Source organism: Trichomycterus rosablanca, chromosome 13, assembly GCF_030014385.1.
Source record: "Trichomycterus rosablanca isolate fTriRos1 chromosome 13, fTriRos1.hap1, whole genome shotgun sequence".
Taxonomy (NCBI): domain Eukaryota; kingdom Metazoa; phylum Chordata; class Actinopteri; order Siluriformes; family Trichomycteridae; genus Trichomycterus; species Trichomycterus rosablanca.
Genome location: NC_086000.1, coordinates 23,160,200 through 23,182,981, shown reverse-complemented (window position 1 = coordinate 23,182,981; position 22,782 = coordinate 23,160,200). Strand labels below are relative to the sequence as shown.

Below are 22,782 nucleotides of genomic sequence, written 5' to 3'. Positions count from 1 at the left end.
ATGAGAGAATTGTACCCAAAACACCAAATTTAACAGCCCTGCTCCCCATTTACACCTGGGACCTTGACACATGACACCAGGGAGGGACAACGACACATTTGGGCACAATTTGGACATGTTCACTGTGGGGTGTACTCACTTATGTTGCCAGCTATTTAGACATTAATGGCTGTGTGTTGAGTTATTTTCAGAAGACAGTAAATCTACAATAGCTGTACACTGACTACTCTAAGTTATATCCAAGTTTCATGTCTACAGTGTTGTCCCATGAAAAGATATAATGAAATATTTGCAGAAATGCGAGGGGTGTACTCACTTTTGTGATACACTGTATATATATATATATATATATATATATATATATATATATATATATATATATATGGTATGAGTGGATAGGACACAGCAGCGCTGATGGAGTGAGAATAGTCCACCAACCAAAAACATCCAGCCAACAGCACCCCATGGGCAGCATCCTGTGACCACTGATGAATGTCTAGAAGATTACCAACTCAAACAGCAGCAATAGATGAGCGATCATCTCTGACTTCACATTTACAAGGTGGACCAACTAGGTAGGAGTGTATAATACAGTGGACAGTGAGTGGACACGGTATTTAAAAACTCCAGCAGTACTGCTGTGTCTGATCCACTCATACCAGCACAACACACACTAACACACCACCACCATGTCAGTGTCACTGCAGTGCTGAGAATGATCCACCACCTAAATAATACCTACTCTGTGGGGGTACTCTGGGGGTCCTGACCATTGAAGAACAGGGTGAAAGCAGGCTAAAAAAGTATGTAGTAAAACAGATGGACTACAGTCAGTAATTGTAGAACTACAAAGTGCTTCTATATAGTAAGTGGAGCTGATAAAATGGACAGTGAGTGTAGAAACAAGCAGGTGGTTTTAATGTTATGGCTGATCAGTGTATATCAGTGTTTGAATATATTACATTATTTTAATTAAATACTTACCTGGCGAGACCATGATCAAGAAGGTGGTTCACCCAGGGTGAGACTCCTGCGAGTTCCCCAATTGTTAGTGGGGGACTGCGTTTGCACCCTCCCTTCATCTAAGCATGTCACTGCCAGTTGTACTGTATATGATTACATATGTGACAAATAAACTTTGATTTTATTTTTACATTTTAAAAATGCCTGCAATATTGCCATGTCCTTGCTGAGTAGAGCATTCAATGATTTTGTACAGTTTCTACATTCAATATTCTATTTCCTTTAAAACAAGAACTAATAGCTTTACATTAAAAATAAGGTGGTCAGAAATTATGTATTAATGGATGAAATATGACCTTCTGTTACAGACAGCACCAAAATATAGTAAATTGTGAAAGATTAGTACAATTATTTATTTCAGAATATCTATCTAAAGGCCTGTGAGGCAAAATATGTATTTCTTTTAATAAAACTGAATGCTGAATGCTGATTGGTCAGTACATTTATTGTATGTACCCTTTTAATTATGGCTGATTAGTTTAGTAGCTCAAATGGCCACACCACTCTGAGATCTCCTTGTCCAATTATTTGAGAAACCAAAGAAAACCCACACAGACACTGGGAAGTCATGCAAGACTCCTCATACATAATGACAGAAGGCAGGGATTGAGCCCAGGTCCTCAGGACCCATGTTGCTGTGTGGCATCCACTCTCCCGCCTGTGCCACTGTGCCATCTATTGTAGGGTTGCATCATATAAATCATTTTTTTTACAAAAAAATAATGTTTTTTATGGACCAGTGGTATAAAAAACATAAGCAGTGGTGTACACAAAAAATGTGATATGGTCATATAAGTCATCTTTCACCATCTTCTTGACAAGTGACTGACTGTATGTGTGGCATACACCTAGGGATTGGTACAAGCCTGGCAGCTTACCTTTACAGTAGAGGGTCTGAATGCTTATTTCTGCTGTGGGGAAGGGTGGGTGTAATTTTGCAGACTGGTTTGGGTCAGTCTAAACCTACTGAAGCTAAGAGTTATTGCAGATATGATCACTTAATAACAATGCCCCCATCTATAGGAAATAGGCCAGCACTACATAATTTAGTATGAAATGATGAAAACCAAGGGCAGCACAGTGGCTCGGTGGGTAGCACTGTCGCCTCACGGCAAGACGGTCCTGAGTGTAATTCCCAGGTGGAGTGGTCCTGGTCCTTTCTGTGTGGAGTTTGCATGTGGGTTGTGTGGGTTTCCTCCGGGTGCCCCAGTTTCCCCATAATCTGCAGATGCGGTCAGGTTAATTGGAGATACTAAAAGTCCCCCTAGGCATGTATGTATGTGTGTGTGTGTGTGTGTGTGTGTGTGTGTGTGTGTGTGTATTTGCCCTGGCGACCTGTCCATAGTGTTTCCTGCCTTTCGCCCAGTGAATCAAACCCACCGTGACCCTGAAGGATAAAGCAGTGGTAAAACAGACAATGAATGAATAAATGCTTTGGCCTACACAGTCACCAGATTTTAAGCCAACTCAACAACTGTAGGAGATTTTAAGCTGACCTCTTATAGAGCATCATCAGAATACTATCTGAGGAAATCATGGTTTTCAAAACAGTAGTGTTTTTTTTACACCAGTACAGCTTCAGAGACATTTAAATGTCAAAAATAAGGTAAAATACTTTAGCACACCAGAGCTGGGCTCTTGAATACATTGTATCGAATCCCAGCTCTGCATCCGCCTGGGCTGTTGTTCAGGGATGGGAAAGCCAGACCATGGTTCCACATGACTGGTGCAATTACGACCTCTGCTGGCTGAGTAGAGTAGAGGAATAATACTGATCTAGGTGTGGCTCTTCATTCACAAGGCTGATCTGCATATGAACTCGCCTCGTGCAGGTGAAAAGAGGCCGTCGGTACTGCTCACGTGTCGGAGGGGGCGTGTGTCAGTTGCGAAGCTCCTCAGCAGTGGAGGGTTGTATCGGTAGAGGTGAAGCGTAACGCAACCAAGGTAATTGGATACGACTAGATTGGGGAGAAAATTGGGGGAAAATTAAAGAAAAAAGGAATACAATGTCTATGTGAATACAATACACAATGTTTGTATATTATTTTGACCCTGATATCTGAAGAGACCAGACAAAATCTGCCATTTTACAGTAATATTGAATTTTCTCAGCAGCACAGCATGTTCTCAGGCAATCCATCTGCTGAAAGAGAAAAAAAATACAGAAATGATCATTTGTAAAGCCTCATTCCTGGTTTATCATCTAAAAAGCTTCCTGACATATTTTTGCCAACCTTGTCTTGTAGTAGAATAATTGCAAATTATCCAGGTATTTGAAAGCCAATTACTGTTAGTTATAGTCATGGAAGTATAAAAATGGGAACATTTTGATTTATTTTACATTCTGCAATAGTAATATGATCTGCAAAATCTCACAGTGTATAAAAATGCCTGGTAATTTACGGTATCTTAAAAATGTCATTCATTCTTTGCATTTTTTGCTAAAATCCCTGCATTCTATGCTGTGCATCTGTAAACCTGAAGACAAGGTGTTCTAGATTGTGTGCCAGCTAAGAGATTTACCTGAGCTCCAGCTCTCCCATCTGTCACCTGTGATGATGACCTGCACACAACAGCTCCAGCAGATCTGCAGAGTTGTTTTGTGCCAACCTCCCTGGCACAGAATACCTATGAGGTTTACTTTCCAAATATAGATACAAGTCCTGTATGGTTAGTCATAGACATTTAGTTAGTCATTTTCCCTCTTGGATATTCATTCATTTTCCATAACCATTTAATCCTGATTAGGGTTGCAGTGGGTCTAAAGCTTACGGGTAATAATGAACATGGCACCAGCCTAAAAAAGTAAAACTAAACTGTTCATTTTAAAATACAATTATTAAACTGGGTAACAATAGGGCTACAAACAATTATACAAGTCCAATTTTTTTAACTTACTTCTGTTTGATCCACTTCCATAGCACAAGCAAAATGACAAGTTGAAATAAATGTGACAGAAGTAGGCTAACCATTTGATTTAGTTCTGTCAGAGGTCTTTTTAATTGCGCTGCTGCCCTATTTCCTGTGGGTGAATGCACACTGCTTAGCCCTATCCTGTCAAATCCTGTCAGTCTTTCGTCAAATGCAAATGCTAGGTCATTAACATCCCTTTTAGTCTGACCATATTGTATTAATTATAAAAAGCACACAGCAGCTTAAAAGCTGCCACTTTTAATACCTGTACAGAGAGGCTATCATGTCTATCTTATTTAACTACATTATTGATGCCTTGCAAAAGATTTTTACTGCATGTGATGTGTTTACCATTAGCATTTAGCATTTAGTTTACTTATTAAATCTGATGACACTCACTAAACAGCAGTTCACAACCACTTAAACATTTTCTGACGTAACAGCAAAAGATGACTTGCTATTTTAAGGAAGAAACAACTCAGAATTCCTTATGTCCTGAAATAAGTAATATACAATTTGTAAGTTTGAGGTCATAAACTAACAGGCCTAGAAACAAAGTAGTAAAAATAATTTAGATCTTTAAACTGCTTTGGGCAGAATTTACATTTTAAGGGGTCGTTGTAGGGCTTGCTTTATATGTGACTATTAATTAAATGTCAGTTAGTTACAATTATGTAGTGCCTAAACATTATTTGTCAGCATCGGTCTGTCATAAAAATGTAAACTAAATACAGACCCTTGATTGGTTTATAAAATGAAAAGTAGCATTTCAGAAATAAAATAGACAGTTTATCATCCACCAGCCTTACCTACACCACCTGCACTACACTACACTACCTACACTAATCTGGTGATGCTAGCAGTTGAGTGGTTGGTCCTGCTATGCCATTATGAATCTGTATGTCTCAGGTGCTATTCGATCACTTGCCACACCAATTTTGTTTCACTGTGTTCTCAAAAATTCTTATGTATTTGTAATACTAAAAAAAATAATATTGAGCAAAATGCTGCACAGTGCATTTAAAGGGTTAATCCTGCACAGTATATCAGTTTGATTTATGTATCAAGATGAACAGATTAAATTTAGAGGAGATTAATTTAAAGGCTACAATAAGAAAGTCACAAGCATTACATCTTACAATGAAAGGCTGTAAAGTTGTAATAAAACAGATCTATCTTTGCACACCTTTGGGATACATTCTGTGCTGTTTGGACAACAAAAGAACCACCACACAGGTCCATCTGCAATCAAGCTTAAAGGGGTGGGTAGCTTTTGCTGCTGCCTCGAATTCATTATTAATAGAACAAACAACAACCTCTATAAACAATCGTTAAATGCTTTGTTAATATTTCATTAAAAGAAAATGATGTGCAAGGCTTTCCTTAATAGAGAAATACATCAAATAATTTATTGAACACGTTATTGCGGTGTGTCCTAGTCTGTAAATCATGGTAGGTACTTGGTCAGTGATCAGTAAATGTGTATATAGAGCAATCTCACTGCTGAGGTAGATTTAACAGCCTTTACTTAATAATGACCCTGAATAACTTGCATTATTCTTCACGTAGTCACTCTCAGAGAAATCAACAGATGGCAGTATTAGCATCTGATACTGTGTAGACCTCGTCAGATCAAGAGTGAAATTGGGTTGCCAGATTGAATCCCTTCCTGTTAAAATTTAACCCTCCTATTACCTTAAAATTTACTAACATCTTTTATCCTTGGGGTCAATTTGACCCCAGCAATTTAAACCTCCAGAAAATGATTATAATTAAAATTTATACTCAAGTTTAGGTCACATACTTTATGTTTGTTTGTTAACCACTTAAATAGCCTTAAAAAAAACCAAACACTGAGGGTCTCATTCTCATCAGAGGAGAGTGCCTCATAATCAGGGTCATCCTCAACATCATCCTCTGTCTCTATTCGTGGGAACCATATTGTCCTGTCCCCACAACATGGGAAATACCAAAAATCTCGCGAGGATGATGTTTTCCCCTCCCCCATGTTGTGTGAACTATCAGTGGTTCTCGCACTACTACAGTTATGGTTATGTGAGGTTAGGGCCTTAAAGTTTTTTAAAGATTATAAAATTGCATGTCATAGTGACCTCAATATCATCCTAAAGAACCAAAACAAATGTGTGTAAAATGTTGATATTCCTTATATGTTTTATACAGCTAAAACAGCCTGGGGTCAAATACAACCCCAAAGAACACCGATGGGTACAACATGTGTACAGGACATTGAAAACATATCATCATGTTAATTTTATGTTTACCCAGTTGTCCCCATTAAATTAGGAAAAGTCATTAAATATGAAGCAAAAAAAATGATGTTAATCATTTATTTAAAGACGTTAAACATTGAATGGGGTCAAATTGACCCCAAAGGTTAAGAAAAATGAAGAATGCCTCTGTCAAATATACATATACACATGTACAGTACAATGAAATTATTTTTTTCACATATCCCAGCTTGTTTTTAGGCTGGGATCAGCCACTGCACGGCGCTACTGGAGCAGACAGGGTTAAGGGCCTTGCTCAAGGGCCCAACAGTGGCTCCAGAGCAAAGCCTGAATTTGAACTGACTTCCGATTGATAGCAAGCCCTACCCACTAGGGCTACCAATTTATTCTACAAAATATTAATAATATGCTGGTTAATTTCATTTCTTAATAGATTTATTATTAATAGAAATGTCTATTGTCGTGGTCAGTTGTGCAGAAGCAGTATGTTTTTAATCTTGTTTCTAACCAGGAACAGGGGTTATTATAGGACAAAAAATATATTTTTATTCAATACAATTAAATACACTTCAATTTAACACAAACTACAGCTAAACAAAAATGTTGCCATAAAATCTAAAATAAATAAATAAAACAGATTCATACTGGATTGTTTGATGTATTACTTTCTACATTTCCCAGGTGGATCTTGTACTGATAAACCATGCACCTTGCTGCTGCATTAATTTTTGAGACATATGTTCTCCTTTATGAAGGTAGTTTTAAGAGTAAGTCATGTTTTTTTTCTATAATCTATGAACACACTCTTTTTAGACACACTTTATTAGATACAGCTATCCAGTACATACATTCATTACATTCATTGACTATTGTAAAAGCTGCGTCTACCATACTGTTAAACCTTTGGGTCTACTACTGAAGACCATCTGTTGCTTTGTACATTTGTCACCTCCCTGTACCCCACTTGTCTGTCAAAAGGGATCTATCACCAAAATAACAAGTGGTCAGTGGGGTCCCTTTTAGTTAATAAAGTAAGTAGAAGATGGTGACAAAAATACAGAAAACACATGATAATAATTGTATTTGTATACCTACTCATTTTTATGGTTGGTGTAGCTTCTAAAAATATAAATAAGTGTATTTAACAGATAGGTGTATCTAATAAAGTGCTTGGTGAATGAATGTAGAGCATTAATAAATACAAGTAAAATGACCAAAACTGACACTAAATCATAAGACATTGGAAATACTTCCAGTTATATAAAAATATGGCTTTCCAAACTGTATTATATTTATTATTTTTATTACATATTACATTACATTATTACATTTTATTATTTTTACCCAGGCATTTTGGAACTTGCATACTAGTACAATAGTAAATACTATAGACTGAAATACAAGTAAACCCAATACGAAACCTTAAAAACTCTCAGTGCAAATATTATTTATTTATGTAGGTGAATTGCGTATTTACATTGTTTTATTTTAAATGTATTTTTTAGTGGGGGATCTTTGGGTGGTATTTGGCAACCGTTGTAAGGAAGTCATTGGCTGTGCGCAGTGTGGGGTGTTGTTAGCGTTTCTGTGTTTGCAGCGTTTCTCTGCTGAGAAGCGAACACGTTAAAGTTTAAACGTCTATAGTTGTTTAGTTTAAATTGATTTTAGGAGTGTGTGTGTGTAAGAACCGAGCCGCCAAGATGCCGCGAATTATGATTAAAGGTGGCGTTTGGCGCAACACTGAGGTACGTCGTTTAACAAGGAGTTAGCATGTTAGCTTTGACTATACGTAGCTTGGTAACTTGCTAGCTGCTAAAAATGCTAATGCTAACGTTAGAAGTTTGGAGTCAGTGGCTAACGGTTAACTAAACGGGAATGTCGTATTCAATGAATAATAAGTGTAACTTTTACATCTTAATTTATTTTAAAACTATAAACAAGGCTGTGGTTGCATTAGGTAGCCAACAAACTAACGTAAGCGCTAGCTTGCTGTAGCCTGACTGCAGGCTGTGGCTTGGTGGACCGCGCAATGCCTTACAGTTAGTATGCAAAAAGCATTAAGTTCAGTTGAGTTGAGCTAATTATCTGTACTATATAGTTTTCACCCCGATTTATTCTATGTTGTTCACTCAGTTTTCTCATCTAGACTCATACTGGTGATATTCTGAGAAGGCATTGTGTGACTTACGTGTTTATTATCTATTTACTTGTTTTAACTTTGGGGTGCATGCACATCCATTATGCTTTCTGTGTATAGATAAACTGGTCTGTTTACTTACTTTAACCACTACAGTAAGGTTGAAATCTCTAAAGATCGCAATAAAATCATTGCTTAAACAGTGTCATCCAAGCAAGTGTCCATATACTTAAGAAAATAACATAAAGAAAAAACAACAATAAATTATCTATCTATCTATCTGTCTGTATGGGTAGCACTGTCGCCTCACAACAAGAAGGTCCTGGGTTCGATCCCCGGGTCCTTTCTGTGTGGAGTTTGCATGTTCTCCCCGTATCTGCGTGGTTTTACTCCGGGTGCTCCAGTTTTCTCCCACAGTCCAAATACATGCAAGTGAGATGCTAAATTGTCCATGACTGTGTTCGATATAACCTTGTGAACTGATGAATCTTGTGTAATGAGTGACTACCATTTCCTGTCATGAATGTAATCAACGTGTAAAACATGACGTTATAATCCTAATAAACAAACATCTAGCTATCTATCCATCCATCTATCTATCTAAGTTGTAAACATGTGCCCAGAAGATCTTCACACTCCCCAGTTTTCTTCTTTTACGATATAAAGGTTGGGTAGAAACAGAAAGTTTCTACTTAATGGAGAGTTCTATGAGTTTTTTTTTTAATTTTTTTTATTATATATACACATTAGTTTTTTACTAATATTTGACTATTTTGTTTTTGGTGTTTGAGTGAGAGGTTAGATAGAATCCATTTCTTTGGTCATGTATTCCCAACATTTTTGTATTTCAGGGTTCACCTCTATCACTAGATTTTTTCTGGCATTATTCTTTAGAAAATAGTTTTGAATGGTAGGATAGCAATAAGTGATAAGTAAAAAATGTAAATAGCACAAGCTGAAATGGTTGGAATATGGAAATAAAAAAACTTTAAAAAAAAAACAATTTTAACTTTAACAGTATGCTTGCCCACTACCATTGAGATCCAGGGTTTTAATTTCAGCTGTATAGGCGGGCCAACACAGATTGACATGGCCAACACTGCTTAGCCATTGGAAGGTGCACTTAGTTGTCAGTGCATTCTCAGTGCCGGTTTATAAAAAATAAGAGGGTTGCATCAGGAAGGGCACATAGCGAGTCACTTACCCTATAAGGGCTACTAGCTTTTCCTCTCGTCAGTAAATGCTTTATAAGATACGACTTTATTGATCCCCTTATGGCTATCAACTTGTGTGTGCGAGTGTGTGATGCTGTTTTGTCCAGGGTGTATTATTGCTTTGCACGCAGTGTTTTCAGCTGGTGTGGGACTCACTGCAAACCTAATTAGGTTAAAGTGCTTTCTGGAGATAAATGTATTGTAGTTTTATAGTCATAGTTTTAGTCCTTGTCTAGATATCTGCTTTTATATTAACCTGCTGTTTTGCTTGTTTCTGCAGGATGAGATCCTGAAGGCGGCTGTAATGAAATATGGCAAAAATCAGTGGTCTCGTATTGCCTCACTGCTACACAGAAAGTCTGCTAAACAGTGTAAAGCCAGATGGTAAATAGAACATTATCTCATACTTAGCTGTCTAGGCTTTCACATTTACTGGTGGAAACAGTTTTGTGCCATTTGCTCTTTAAAATGTGTAGAAATAATCAGCAGATACTGATTGATAATTTTTTTTGACTTAATCCATCTAGGTATGAGTGGCTGGATCCCAGCATTAAGAAGACAGAATGGTCACGTGAGGAAGAGGAGAAGCTTCTTCATCTGGCCAAGCTGATGCCCACCCAGTGGAGAACAATAGCGCCCATCATTGGCAGAACTGCTGCACAATGCTTAGAGCATTATGAGTATTTGCTGTAAGTAGAAATTAATATAAAACCCATTTTGCTATTTAAAGCTAACTTCTTTGTAGTATAAAGTAAGCAATTGACAAGAAAAAATAAAGCTATTTAACATATATTAATACTATTTTGCTGATACCACAGGCTCAGGCATATTTCACAGTCATTCTCAGTAGGCTATGCAGCTTACCATATAACTGCCAGTTAAATATGCAGGGGCCTTTTTGATTCTGCAGTGGATATAATACTGATGGACTCAAAGATTTAAAAGATAAAAATGGATTTTATGGAAATAATTTGGGTACTCACTTCATTTAGTCTATTTGAGGTTCTTATTGCAAAAGTTAAGTTTTATTCACTTATTTCCATTAATTTTGCTTTCTACAGTTATTTTCTGCATATTTACACATTGCCTGTTTATTCCTGACCTTAGAGACAAAGCTGCCCAGAGAGACAATGAAGAAGACACCACCGATGACCCTCGCAAGCTCAAACCAGGAGAGATCGACCCAAACCCTGAGACCAAGCCAGCCAGGCCGGATCCTGTGGACATGGATGAAGGTCGGCATTAAACATTTATTTATGGACTAATCTGTAGTATTGTGTTAGTTATTCATCTGGTGGTGATAAAGTAATTTTGCTTTTATTGTCCCTTTGCAGATGAGCTGGAGATGCTGTCTGAAGCCAGGGCTCGATTAGCTAACACCCAAGGAAAAAAAGCCAAACGGAAAGCTAGAGAGAAGCAGCTTGAGGAGGCCAGGTCAGAGAAATGTTGTAGTTTCACATAATGATATATACTGATTACAATGAAGATCATTTACCGGTAGCCACATCTATTGTAAGCTGCACTGGTTATAAAGGTAATACCCAGAGCAATACCCACTGAAGCAGTTTAGCAATGCATTTTAATGAAAAGTTTAGATTAGTTGCAGAGACTTTAAGAGTGTGACTTTGAAAATGTCACTGCAATAAGCCAGTAAAAAACTAAACAAAATAAACAGCCAGGACAGGAGGAAAAGAGACTAAACACAAAAATCACAGTTGATACTGCTGCATAAATTGTATGTCAAATTAATATTCTCATTTTGGTATTTCATTTATTTTAGAGCTGCAGCAGCATAAATCTTTTGCTTCATGTGTCTATCAGCATAAAGCACTAAGGCTTGGAAATTTGAGCCAGAGATTTCATGCTGGAGTGTAACATGCATCATAAAAAGATGCTTATTTATCTTATCTTATTTTTCTTGCTTTCTTATCATGCTTTAGAAATACAAAACTTTGGCTGTTGGCTTAATAATGAGCTACCAAGAGAGGAGTGAGCCATATTTTTGTTATTTTCTTATGCTTCAGCACGAAATAGAGCAAGTTGTTCAGTTATATTGATAGTTTTGTAGAATGCATTGTAAAATAACAGCTAAGACTTTGAGATAACTGACTTCTCGGAACAGAAACAGGTTTGCTTTCGCTATTCTAGGCTATTATTTGTTGAGTCAGTTGAGTCCTTTAGCAGGTAAGAATAAACTGATTAAATTGGGAGGCAGCTGGGTGAAAATGCATTGAAATGACTGATGTATCCTCCTGTGCTCCCTCAGACGCTTGGCAGCTCTGCAGAAGCGGCGAGAGTTACGCGCTGCAGGCATTGATATTCAGAAGAAACGGAAGAAAAAGAGAGGGGTAGACTATAATGCAGAGATTCCCTTCGAAAAGAAGCCTACCCCTGGATTCTATGATACGTCAATGGAGCTATATGATCCGCACGAACCTGACTTCAAAAGACTTCGCCAGCAGCATCTTGATGGAGATCTCAGAAAGTGAGCGACTGAATGCCATATGCACATCTTTATAGAATCATTGCATGTATACAGACTTCAATCCGCAGCAGATGAGCAGCGATCTTGTTGAACTTTGATCTTGGCTGTAGGCCTTTAATTGAATGCTTGTTTCTGTGTTGTCACAGTGAGAAGGAAGAGCGGGAGCGTAAAAAGGACAAGCAGAAGATGAAGAAAAAGAAGGAATCTGATCTCCCGTCTGCTATTTTGCAGACCAGCGGGGTGTCTGTATTCACTAAGAAGAGAAGCAAGCTTGTGCTACCTGCACCACAGGTACACATTCCTCTTCTTTGTGGTCAAGTTGGTCAGTTTCAAGGTTTTGCTAAAATGGTGCTCACATCTGTAAGCCAAAAAAAACTTGTTTGGAAATTTAGAAAAACGTTCTAAATAGTCATGTTGAAAAGTTCTATTAACATTTGGATGAATGTTAACAGGGAAAATGCAGTTTAGCAGGTTAATCATCAGCAGTCTCTCTATCATGAAACTTCTGCTGCATGTTCTATATTACATGTTTTTAACCCCCCAACCTGTGAAATCTGCCAAACACCTGTTACAATAAAACGCATCCTGATAGAATGGCCCAAATATACAAAGGAGAGACAACAAGTAAACATGCCTGAAACCACAAAAGAAATTCTTACACAAGACAATACAAGAACAGTTTTAACGTACCTCGCAACCATAAAAATGAAAATATAAAATAGACCCACAATATAAAGACAAAATACAATAAGCAGACCAAAACATAATACTGATCGTGCCATAAAATGGCACAAATGTGTTAAACATGGCGTTAAAATCTAAACAAACACCTTTTTAACGTAGAGCTGCTCTTTAAAAGGGATTCTCCAGGTGATTACACCAACATAGCAGCCCTCACAATGTGTCAGAGAGCAACACCGTCTTCTTACCACTAACTTTGTGTTCATCATTTTAATTGTGTTCAGGAGTAATAACAGGTTAACACGTGACTTCTACACAAAGTATGTGGACTTGTTGAAATGTTCAGGATGTGTAAAGATAAGAAACTGTCACTGGTTGGCTTGTTCTACATCTGTCAATACAATATGAGTAAAAGTATGCAAACACCTTACATTAAGCTTTTGAAAATCTGTTCCAAAACCTTGACTATTAATTCGGAGTTGACCCTCTCTTACAGCCTTTACTGGGGCGGCACGGTGGCTAAGTGGGTAGCACTGTCGCCTCACAGCAAGAAGGTCCTGTGTTTGATCCCCAGGTGGGGGCGGTCTGGGTCCTTTCTGTGTGGCGTTTGTATGTTCTCCCCATGTCTGCGTGGTTTTTTTGCTGGTGCTCCAGTTTCCTCCCACAGTCCAAAGACATGCAAGTGAGGTGAAATGGAGATACTAACTTGTCCATGACTGTGTTCAATATAACCTTGTGAACTGATGAATCTTGTGTAATGAGTGACTACCGTTTCTGTCGTGAATGTAACCAAAGTGTAAACATGACGTTAAAATCCTAATAAACAAACATTTAGTTGTGAGGTTCGCACCAATGTTCACTTGGGCTTGAAATCATGTCATTTATGTAATATGGTTTTAGATACATATCTGCAAGTTAGATTGATGGTAGTTAGTATTTGTACATTATACTTACAGTTTTTGACACAGGCAGGATTAACTAATCCTTGTTTTTGTTTTTGTTTTAGATCTCCGATGCAGAGTTGGAGGAGGTGGTCAAACTTGGCCAGGCCAGTGAGATCGCCCGGCAAACTGCAGAAGAGTCTGGAATTACCAACTCTGCCTCCAGCGCTCTCCTTTCTGAATACAATGTGACTAATAATAGCATGGCGCTCCGCACACCACAGACTCCCGCAGCACAAGATAAGATTCTGCAGGTATAGAACAATATTTCTTTTTATCTTTCTGAAACATTTGATCTCATTGTCCTTACGAATTTTAACACCTGGCTGAATTTTCTGTTTGTTATTTTTCTTTCCACTCCAGGAAGCCCAGAACCTGATGGCACTTACAAATGTGGACACTCCTCTGAAGGGTGGTCTAAACACACCTCTGCATGAAAGTGACTTTTCTGGGGTCACCCCACAAAGGCAGGTGGTTCAGACCCCCAACACTGTGCTCTCCACACCTTTCAGGTAACCTTTCAGTTTAATTTCAGTAAAACTCAAACTAACGATGGTTGTCGTTAATCCTCACATAGATGATCCTAAAACTACTTCTGTTTTTTGGACAGAACGCCAAGTCATGGTGCAGAGGGTTTGACGCCTCACAGCGGTATGACCCCTAAGCCTACTTTAGGAGTGACCCCCGGCCGTACACCCCTGCGGGACAAACTCAACATTAATGCTGAGGACGGTGTGTTGGACTATACAGACCCAGCTTACGCCAAACACGCGGTGTGTAACCATTTCCACACAAATATGCAAAACCTTTTCCCACTGGGTTTGGGGTCAGTGGTCCTACACGTTTTTTCTTTCTGCACACTGCTGACACTTTGTGGGTTTTTTTCCAGCAACGTGAGACTCGTGAGCAGCTAAAGTTGGGCCTGATGTCTCTGCCACTGCCCAAAAATGACTTCGAGATCGTTCTGCCTGAAAATGCTGAGAAAGAGATGGAGGAACCAGAGGTGGATGAAAGCTATGTGGAAGATGCAGCTGAAATTGAGTTTCGTAAACAGGTCAGTGATTTCACCTCTACATATGAATTTTTTCTGTTTCAGAGCTTTGTAAATGTTTTGGTTTTGCACTTACCAGAAGTTTTACAGCCATATGACATGATGTTCAGTGTACTACTCCATGTGAGCTTGAGTCTGCTCTTTTGCCTTTCTTGGCCAAAGCCTCTGTGTGAAGATGGTGCAGACAGTCAACTAGGTTCTCTGTTGTCAGCCAACATGAAACACATCTTTACGACACGTCAGTGGGTGTCGCATCACTTGGGTGCGTTCTGCTCAGTTCACAGGCAGTTGAGATAAATTAAAAATTGGATGTTTTAAACCAACAGTATTAACCGTACATTCTTCTTTTTCAGTCAGTTATGGATTAATCATTAATATTTCTGTTTATTTAATTTAAAACTGGTTGTCAGAGCCATATGCAAGTGCTTTAGTTTTTCTTTTCAGTTATTAAAATTTACCCAGCTCTATAATTGCAGGGCATAAACATGAAACAACACTTATTGTTTAGTTGATTTAATCCAGCTTGATTATTATCAAGCTTTATCTTTGATTACAGCAGCAGTTAGACTCTGACACTAGCTGGCTTCTGCTTGAACCCCAGTTGCCTGTAAAAATACAAGCAATTAACAATATTTACAGTTTGACCAGCCAGTTACTAATTACAAATTCATTTCTGTTAAACAAGAAAGACTTGTTCGAGAAGATTCCTCCAATTAAAATTCTGAACTTTTTAGATTTGATATAAAACAAATTATCTAAACAAATAGTGGTGTACAGTTTTAATGTCTGTCTATGCCATTAATATAGCCAGTATGTTGCTGATGTGGCAATAAACCCAAACAAACAAAAATCATTTTTGTTATTGACTAAATATTTTGGACAAAGAGTTGATTTTAGGTTTGGAAACTGAGGAAGTATAACATTATTGCAAAACTAGTAAGACCAGTTACAAAGCAGAAATATTTCATTATTTACATTGAAATGCTTTTATCTAGGGCCACTTGCAGGAGTGCTTACTCAGTCATTTTTGTACTCTATAACAGTGGTCCCCAACATTTTTGCACCACGGACCGGTGTCATATAAGATATAATTTCACGGACTGGCGAGGGCAGGAGGATTTAATTTATAATAACTATAGAATGGAAAATCAGTGCAAATAAGCTTTTTACGCTGCAAGGAGATGCTGCTCCCACTTAGTTGTGATAAGCGACAATAACACCTCAGAGAGTGTTGGAAATTTAATTGCTTTTGTAGCAATCTCTAATTATTTATTCTTTCTCTGTGGCCCGGTAATAAATGACCCACAGACCGTACCGCTCCATGCCCCAGTGGTCGGGGACCACTGCTCTATAATAATGTATGTTTCATATAAACTAAACTTAGTGTTTGAGAGAGCATTTCCTGCTGTAATGTTAATCTCAATTGTAATTTATTAACAAGTGTGTGATACGTTGTTGTTACAGGCAGCCAGAGATGCTGAGCGAGAAAAAGAGTTGAGGCAGAGACACACAGCAGTACAGAAGAGCCTACCCAGGCCTTCAGAGGTAAGCTATCAGTCCCATGAGTCACTACACAGCTTCAGTATGTGTGTTCTTTTTTTATCACACTTTCTTTAGCCAATGCAAGCACTTGTATCAAAGGAAGCTGATTAAGCCCTTTCCAACAGCGCATTTATTAATGCTGATATCCTGAACCAGGATTTCCATTTCCGATCCCAGAATCAGGGGTTCGGCTACAAACCCAGTACTGACATTCTGAAAATGTTATAATAATTATAATGTTATAATGCAAGTGATTTAAGGTCATTTGTATCTTGTGTTTATGTCGGCCAACATCAAATACATTTTTCTTATAATAAATGTTTTCTCATAATAAATGTGGAAATTATAAAAAAATATATATTTTTTATAATATAATTTTTTATAACCTGCTGATGCACAGCATCAAATAAAAACAATGCTATTTATTAACCCAGTTTAGTTCTAAATAGCCATTTTATTAAGATTTTAAGCAGTCCACATATTTTTTGTGCCATTAAAATTAATTTAGTGTTGCTAAGTAAAATTTAAAAACCTAATGTAGACCAACAGTGCTTTTAAACTGTTCATGTTAAAATTGATATGATGCATAATTCTGTTAAAGGCATCAACATGTTTGGTCACATTATTATATAGGATGACTTTACGGGGGCTTATAACCCTTCCAGTATATACTGTTACATTGAATAACCTTTAGATTTTGTTACACTGTGTAGTTTTTGTATTTTAATTAATGCCCCCATGCATTTTGAATGTATTTGCATTAAGTACTCTAAGAACAGTCATCAGTTTTGAAAACTCCAAAGTAATATAGCACCCCATGACAGAAATGTGTTTGATGTTGGCTGACAACAGAAAACCTGTAGTTTTAACTTGATCACTGCTGCTGATGTGCATTGTAGATTTAGTTATGTTTGCATTCATTTTTCTTCTGACCAGGTGAATGAGACCATTCTGAGACCACAGAATGTGGAGCCTCCTCTCACAGATCTGCAGCAAGCAGAGGAGCTTATTAAGAAAGAGATGATTACTATGGTCCACTATGACTGTCTGCACCAGCCTTACACAGAGGCTTTGGCCAAGAAAGGCAAAGGAGCTGGCTCAGGCAACACTGAACACATCAACTACCTGGAGAAAACACCCTATGAAAAAGTCACAGAGGAGGACTTGAAAAAGGTCCGTTTTTTTTTGTTTTTTTAAATCAGGCAAAAGTTGTCGCTGAAAGTGTGTTTTACACATTGAAACTGAATAATCAGGTCACATGACCTTTAATATGTCAACTAATTTAATATTAAAGACACCATTTTTATATACTGTTAACAATAAATTAATTCAGTAAGCATGTGCATTTTAGGCTAAGGACTTGCTCAAGCAGGAGATGGACGTGGTGAAGCATGGCATGGGCCACGGTGATCTTTCAATGGAAGCATATAACCAGGTTTGGGAGGAGTGCTACAGCCAAGTGCTGTATCTGCCCAGTCAGAACCGCTATACCAGAGCCAATCTGGCCAGCAAGAAGGACAGGATCGAGTCCCTGGAGAAAAAACTGGACGTAAGTGAGAAGCAACTGTAATGTATGTAACTCACAGTTCTCAGACGAACCAGCAGGTGGCGCTGACGGTTAATCATTTGAATTTGGAACTATAAAAATGCCATTGCACAAAACAAAAATGACAAACGTGTTAAATGTACACTCTTGCTGACCTTATCTTTTTAAGAGGTGTACACAACGTCACAACAATTTTAGGCAAGTGATGCCATCATTAGTTTTAAAATTGAACTGTTTAGTCAGTTAATATAGGCAAATAATATAGGCAATTATCAACTCATCTAAAGCATACTTTGTGCTTGTAGTTGAATGTTTTGTACACGGACCAAGTGGAGTAGATCACGATTGCCAATATTAATATTATAATTTCTGAAATTAAGAACAATGAAAAAAATAAATAAATAAACACAACTATTGTTCATGTGCCAGTTTTGACTTATGGTGGTATAACTGTAGTGTCAAAGGATGTTAGTTTTAAGACTGTCATACATGCAACATTTCAGTTAATCAAGCAGCTCTCTTCTTACAAAGGCTGCATTTGTTTCATATTTCTTGGCCTGTAACATGGAACGGAAACTTGGAGCCCATTCACACAGCAGCACACTCACAGGAGTGTGGGAGAGAGCAGGGGGCTTGCTCTCAGTCAGAATATTAACTGGATTTATGCTCGCAGCAGCTGCATTTCTCATTTATTAAAAGGCCTCAGATGTGGCTCGAAGCAGTTGCACTTCCAGTGGCTCTGATGTGTCATCTGTTACAGATTCCCCAAAGTGGCACACACACTACTTTGCCTACTGGCTCAACCTCAGAGTCAGCAAAGCCTGGGGGGGTCAGGAGCTGTAAACACCCTAAACACCACCAACGGGGATAACAAGGCTCTGCAAGTAGGAGTCACATAGCAGCATTTTGATAAGTGTTGTTTTAGTACAGCTATTAGTACTAATAGCCAGTCACCCTGTACAGATACCGAGGGCTATTATGCTTTGTCGACACGCTTTTTATCACCTGACAGTGTTGGGTTCCCACAAAGACATATCATGTGCACAGGCACCCGGACAAGAACCGGAGCTCACATATCCCTTCTCTCCCACAAACATGGCCGATTGTATTCTAAATCATACTCTCTCAACAAAGCAACAACAGTAACCAAAGTTATTCTTGCTGTCCCATCCCATGCATTAGTTAGCTATTTATAGTAGTAATGATTGGCGATTGGTATTAAAGTTCCATTCTAGACATTCATGTGTCTCAGACCAGCGTCTGGAATGGTCAGTTTGGCCAGGTTTAAAATTGTTAGAAACTAGATGCTAAATAAACTGTCTTCACCTATTATATGCCAGGTCAACAGAGGACACATGACAATGGAAGCCAAACGGGCAGCAAAGATGGAGAAGAAGATGAAAATCCTGCTAGGGGGTTACCAGTCTCGGTCTATGGGCCTGATAAAGCAGCTCAGTGACCTGTGGGACCAGGTCGAACAGGCTAACATGGAGCTGCACACCTTCGACGAGCTCAAGAAGCAAGAGGACCTGGCTATCCCACGCAGGCAGGAGGTAGGCTACCAGCTCTGGATTTGAAACAGCTGCTTTGAAAAGCTTGAATGAACCATGTTTATACAAAATACAGTCAATTATGATTTATAATAAATAATAATAGCAGCAGATCTATGTTCACTAAACAAATAATTTAATATGACCAGATGTGTATTTATTACTGGATGTGCACCCCTTCCTTCTTTTTAGGTGTATTCCACACAGTGTGTTGAAACTAATAGTATGATTTAATACTGATCATATTTAGATAAGTCTTTAGTAATGATTAAGTTGTAAGCAAATGTTTGACACCCTGGCAAGGTGAAATTTGGTCAATATTAAAAGTAGCAAACAACTTTTAGTATTTAACTCTTTAGTTCACGTTAAACTTCGCAAGTTGCTCTGTGCTAATGCACCTGTTACATTATGCATGATGGCCAAAATATATCGTGTGGCATACACCAGTTATACAGGTCAAGTACTGTCATTAGGATTGTTAGCTGAACATTACAGAGCAAAATAAATTTGGTGGCTTTTTATACTTTGGGTGTTGGTAAGATCTGGAAGACCCAGCTACTTGTATGCTGGCTAGAAAGGCAACTTGTAATTAAAAATACATACACATTGCAAATTTTATTCGATTATTATTATTATTCATCAAATTCCATACAAAAATATTAGCGTTTAAGAAATTTATTTGGCGAACATGACTACTGGTTACAATAAACACTAGTGCTTTTTCAGACTAAGTAAACAAGTTAACAATTCGAAGAACACAATACAAATGTTGTAACACAGGCCTTGCTCAGGGGCCCAACAGCTTGGTTGTGGTGGGACTTGAACTGGAAATCTTCTGATAACTAGTCCAGTACCTTAACCCCTAAGCTACCACTGCACTGGAGCAGTTGAAACATGATCACGCTTCACAATGCAGCAGTGTGGGTTTGGCAAATGCCAGGAGAACTTTACCTATTTTACAGGGCCATTTTAGCACCTGCACTCATCTAAGACCACTAAGCTACGAGGGCAGTCATATCTCAGTGGTTAAGGTACTGGATCAGAAGGTTGCTGGTTCAAGCCCCACTGCTGCCAAGTTGCCACTGTTAGGCCCCTGAGCAAACTGTATATAATGTAAATAAATGTATGTCGCTTTGGATAAAAGCGTCTGCTAAATGCCACAAATGTAAATGTAAGAATCTGCTGGAACACAGGCAGCTGTCCAGTCAATTGAACTTGAAAAAAAAGTCTTATTTAAAAATTGGCATCTCCAATTAGCAGCTTGAATAAAGTTTGTTTCTGATCACATGGAAAAACAAGTAGCAGGATCTTTTCTTTTACCTCTAAACTCAAATGAAGCTCATTAATGTGCAATATTCATATAATAATTAGTGTTCACACCAGACCTGAGACTATGTTTTGTTTGATTAGGCTCTACGAGAGGATGTGCAACGACAGCAGGACCGTGAGAAAGAGCTCCAGCAGAGGTTTGCAGATCTTCTCCTTGAAAAGGAAACTTTGGTTTCAGGAAAGTTCTGAATGTTAAATTCTAAAGAACTTCAGTTGTACAGTTGAAGCTTGTTCAAAAGCATGGATGTTTCAGTGTTCCATATCAGTGTACCTTCAGCTTCAGCACAGTGCAACTCATTTTGTAAATATCTGCAGCAGTATGTATTTTTTGTTCCTGTACCAGGCCATTTTAAGATTGATGCTTCAGTACTGTTGTTGCTCTGGGAGTCTTATTGGCTTTTAGTGTAATTATTTACACAATAAATCTTCAGCTTTCAATCAGCAGTGGTGTTTTGCTTTACAGTGATGCAATAAAATACATTTTATAATTACCTTAAATGACTCTGACCTCTTAACTTTACAAATACATACATTTTACCCTCAGGAACTTGGCAAAAGTAAAGTTGACGTGGTTTGACAAGTTTTGTGTGGAGATGCCCCAGTAGCCTGCCCTGACATTATTACATATTTGTTAAAAATGAATTAGGATGTAGACTGCAAGCCACATCTTGTATTAGTATCTGACCTCACTAATGTGAAAGCTGCAAAAGTTAAATTGTGTTTATGAAGTATTTGTTTACTATCAAATAAATCAATTGCAGCCATAATATTGTCTATTTTAGGTCATCCAATCACTTTAACAAAAAGCTGAAATGTAATGTAATGCATTTAATTAATGGTGATTTTTATCCTAAAGTAGGTTCTTTTACCTGTAAAAGCATATTCTTCTGGCTAGGGTACATGCATAATGTTAGCTCTTAGCATGTAGACAAGGTGTGTCTATTTAAAATGTAACACTTTGTTTTTTAAATGTTAAGGTGTCATTCATTTATCAGTTGCATTATACTATTAGCATCACTTAAATCACAGGTGAAATTTGTTGTTCCCTTAAGCAAAGAAAATCACAAGCAGGCAGTAATTCTAATTAGCTAGTCTGATTTATAATATTCAATAACTTCATCATTACTTTACAAGGTTTATTTGATTGGCTAGCAGAATTACAAAGTGACATTTTAATGTTAATTGTTAGAACCTTTTGATTGTGAATATGTGCTAATATCAACTAATTAATTGATTAGCAATTACGTTTTGTTTTATGCAGTCCATGTACACTTGAAAATGTTAAAAGAAGGTGAGTGATGAATGAAATGTTGAATTTGATGCCTGCAACACATTTAGAAGTTGGAACTGAGAACATTCGACAAGAAGTAGGTGCATTGGTAACAGATGAGGGTAGTATAATTGGGTATAAACAGGATTCACCAAAGGCTCAGTTTTTGCAAGCAAAGTAGGTCGTGTCTCATCACTTTGCAAGAGAATTGTCAATCATTTTGAAAGAAAACATTTCACAAAACAAGACCGCAAATATTAAGCACTCAGGTAGCACAGTGGGTATTTATGCTAGCTCACTGAGTGGGGTGGTCGAAGTCTTGTGATGGACTGGTGTCCTGTTCAGGGTGTGTTAATGCATTGCACATAATGTTTCTAGGGATAAAGTTGTGGCAAAACATTAAAATTAATTAAATTATTGGATAAAAAAGATTGCAAATAATGTAGTTCTTTTACCATCTAACATGCATGAAATATTTAAAAGATTCTGGGAAGTCTATAGAGTTCCCTGGCCTTAAGCTCATCCCAGAAAAACCTACAGTGGAAACGTACTGTGGTTAGATATGTCCACATTTTAGCTTTTTCTTAAAATACGGCCTTTTTAATATTGCAGTTTTCCATCGTCAGAAAAGACGGAAAGGACCATACTGTTTCTAGCACAAGGGACAAAAGCCTACATGTGTCATGGTATGGGGGGTGTATCAGTGCCAATAGTATGGGTTGACTGTGAAGTTTCCTTTGACACCGATGCGCATATAAACATTTTTTAGAAAGACTGCCTTTTCCCGGGTACATGGTTACTTTATCAAGACAAGGCCAGGCCTCATTCTGCATATACTACAACAGTGTAAC

At 37.9% G+C, this 22,782-nt stretch overlaps 1 protein-coding gene across 1 annotated transcript; it reads left to right on the top strand.

Annotated features, from left to right (window-relative positions):
- The first annotated feature begins 7,752 nt into the window (after window positions 1-7,752).
- On the top strand, window positions 7,753-21,152 carry cdc5l (CDC5 cell division cycle 5-like (S. pombe)). The gene is made up of 16 exons (XM_063007844.1): window positions 7,753-7,930; window positions 9,817-9,920; window positions 10,064-10,225; window positions 10,644-10,771; window positions 10,871-10,970; window positions 11,803-12,021; window positions 12,168-12,312; window positions 13,709-13,897; window positions 14,007-14,155; window positions 14,254-14,416; window positions 14,533-14,697; window positions 16,159-16,239; window positions 17,173-17,409; window positions 17,588-17,785; window positions 19,123-19,335; window positions 20,743-21,152. The coding sequence occupies exons 1-16, from the start codon at window positions 7,886-7,888 to the stop codon at window positions 20,848-20,850; spliced, it is 2,406 nt and encodes an 801-aa protein (XP_062863914.1). The 5' UTR covers window positions 7,753-7,885; the 3' UTR covers window positions 20,851-21,152.
- Window positions 21,153-22,782: the final 1,630 nt, after the last annotated feature.

Coding starts and splice junctions, on each gene's coding strand:
- cdc5l (XM_063007844.1), top strand. CDS start 7,886: ATGCCGCGAATTATGATTAAAGGTGGCGTTTGGCGCAACACTGAG. Junction 10,772..10,870: donor TCCTGTGGACATGGATGAAG/GTCGGCATTAAA, acceptor GTCCCTTTGCAG/ATGAGCTGGAGATGCTGTCT. Junction 14,698..16,158: donor AAATTGAGTTTCGTAAACAG/GTCAGTGATTTC, acceptor TTGTTGTTACAG/GCAGCCAGAGATGCTGAGCG.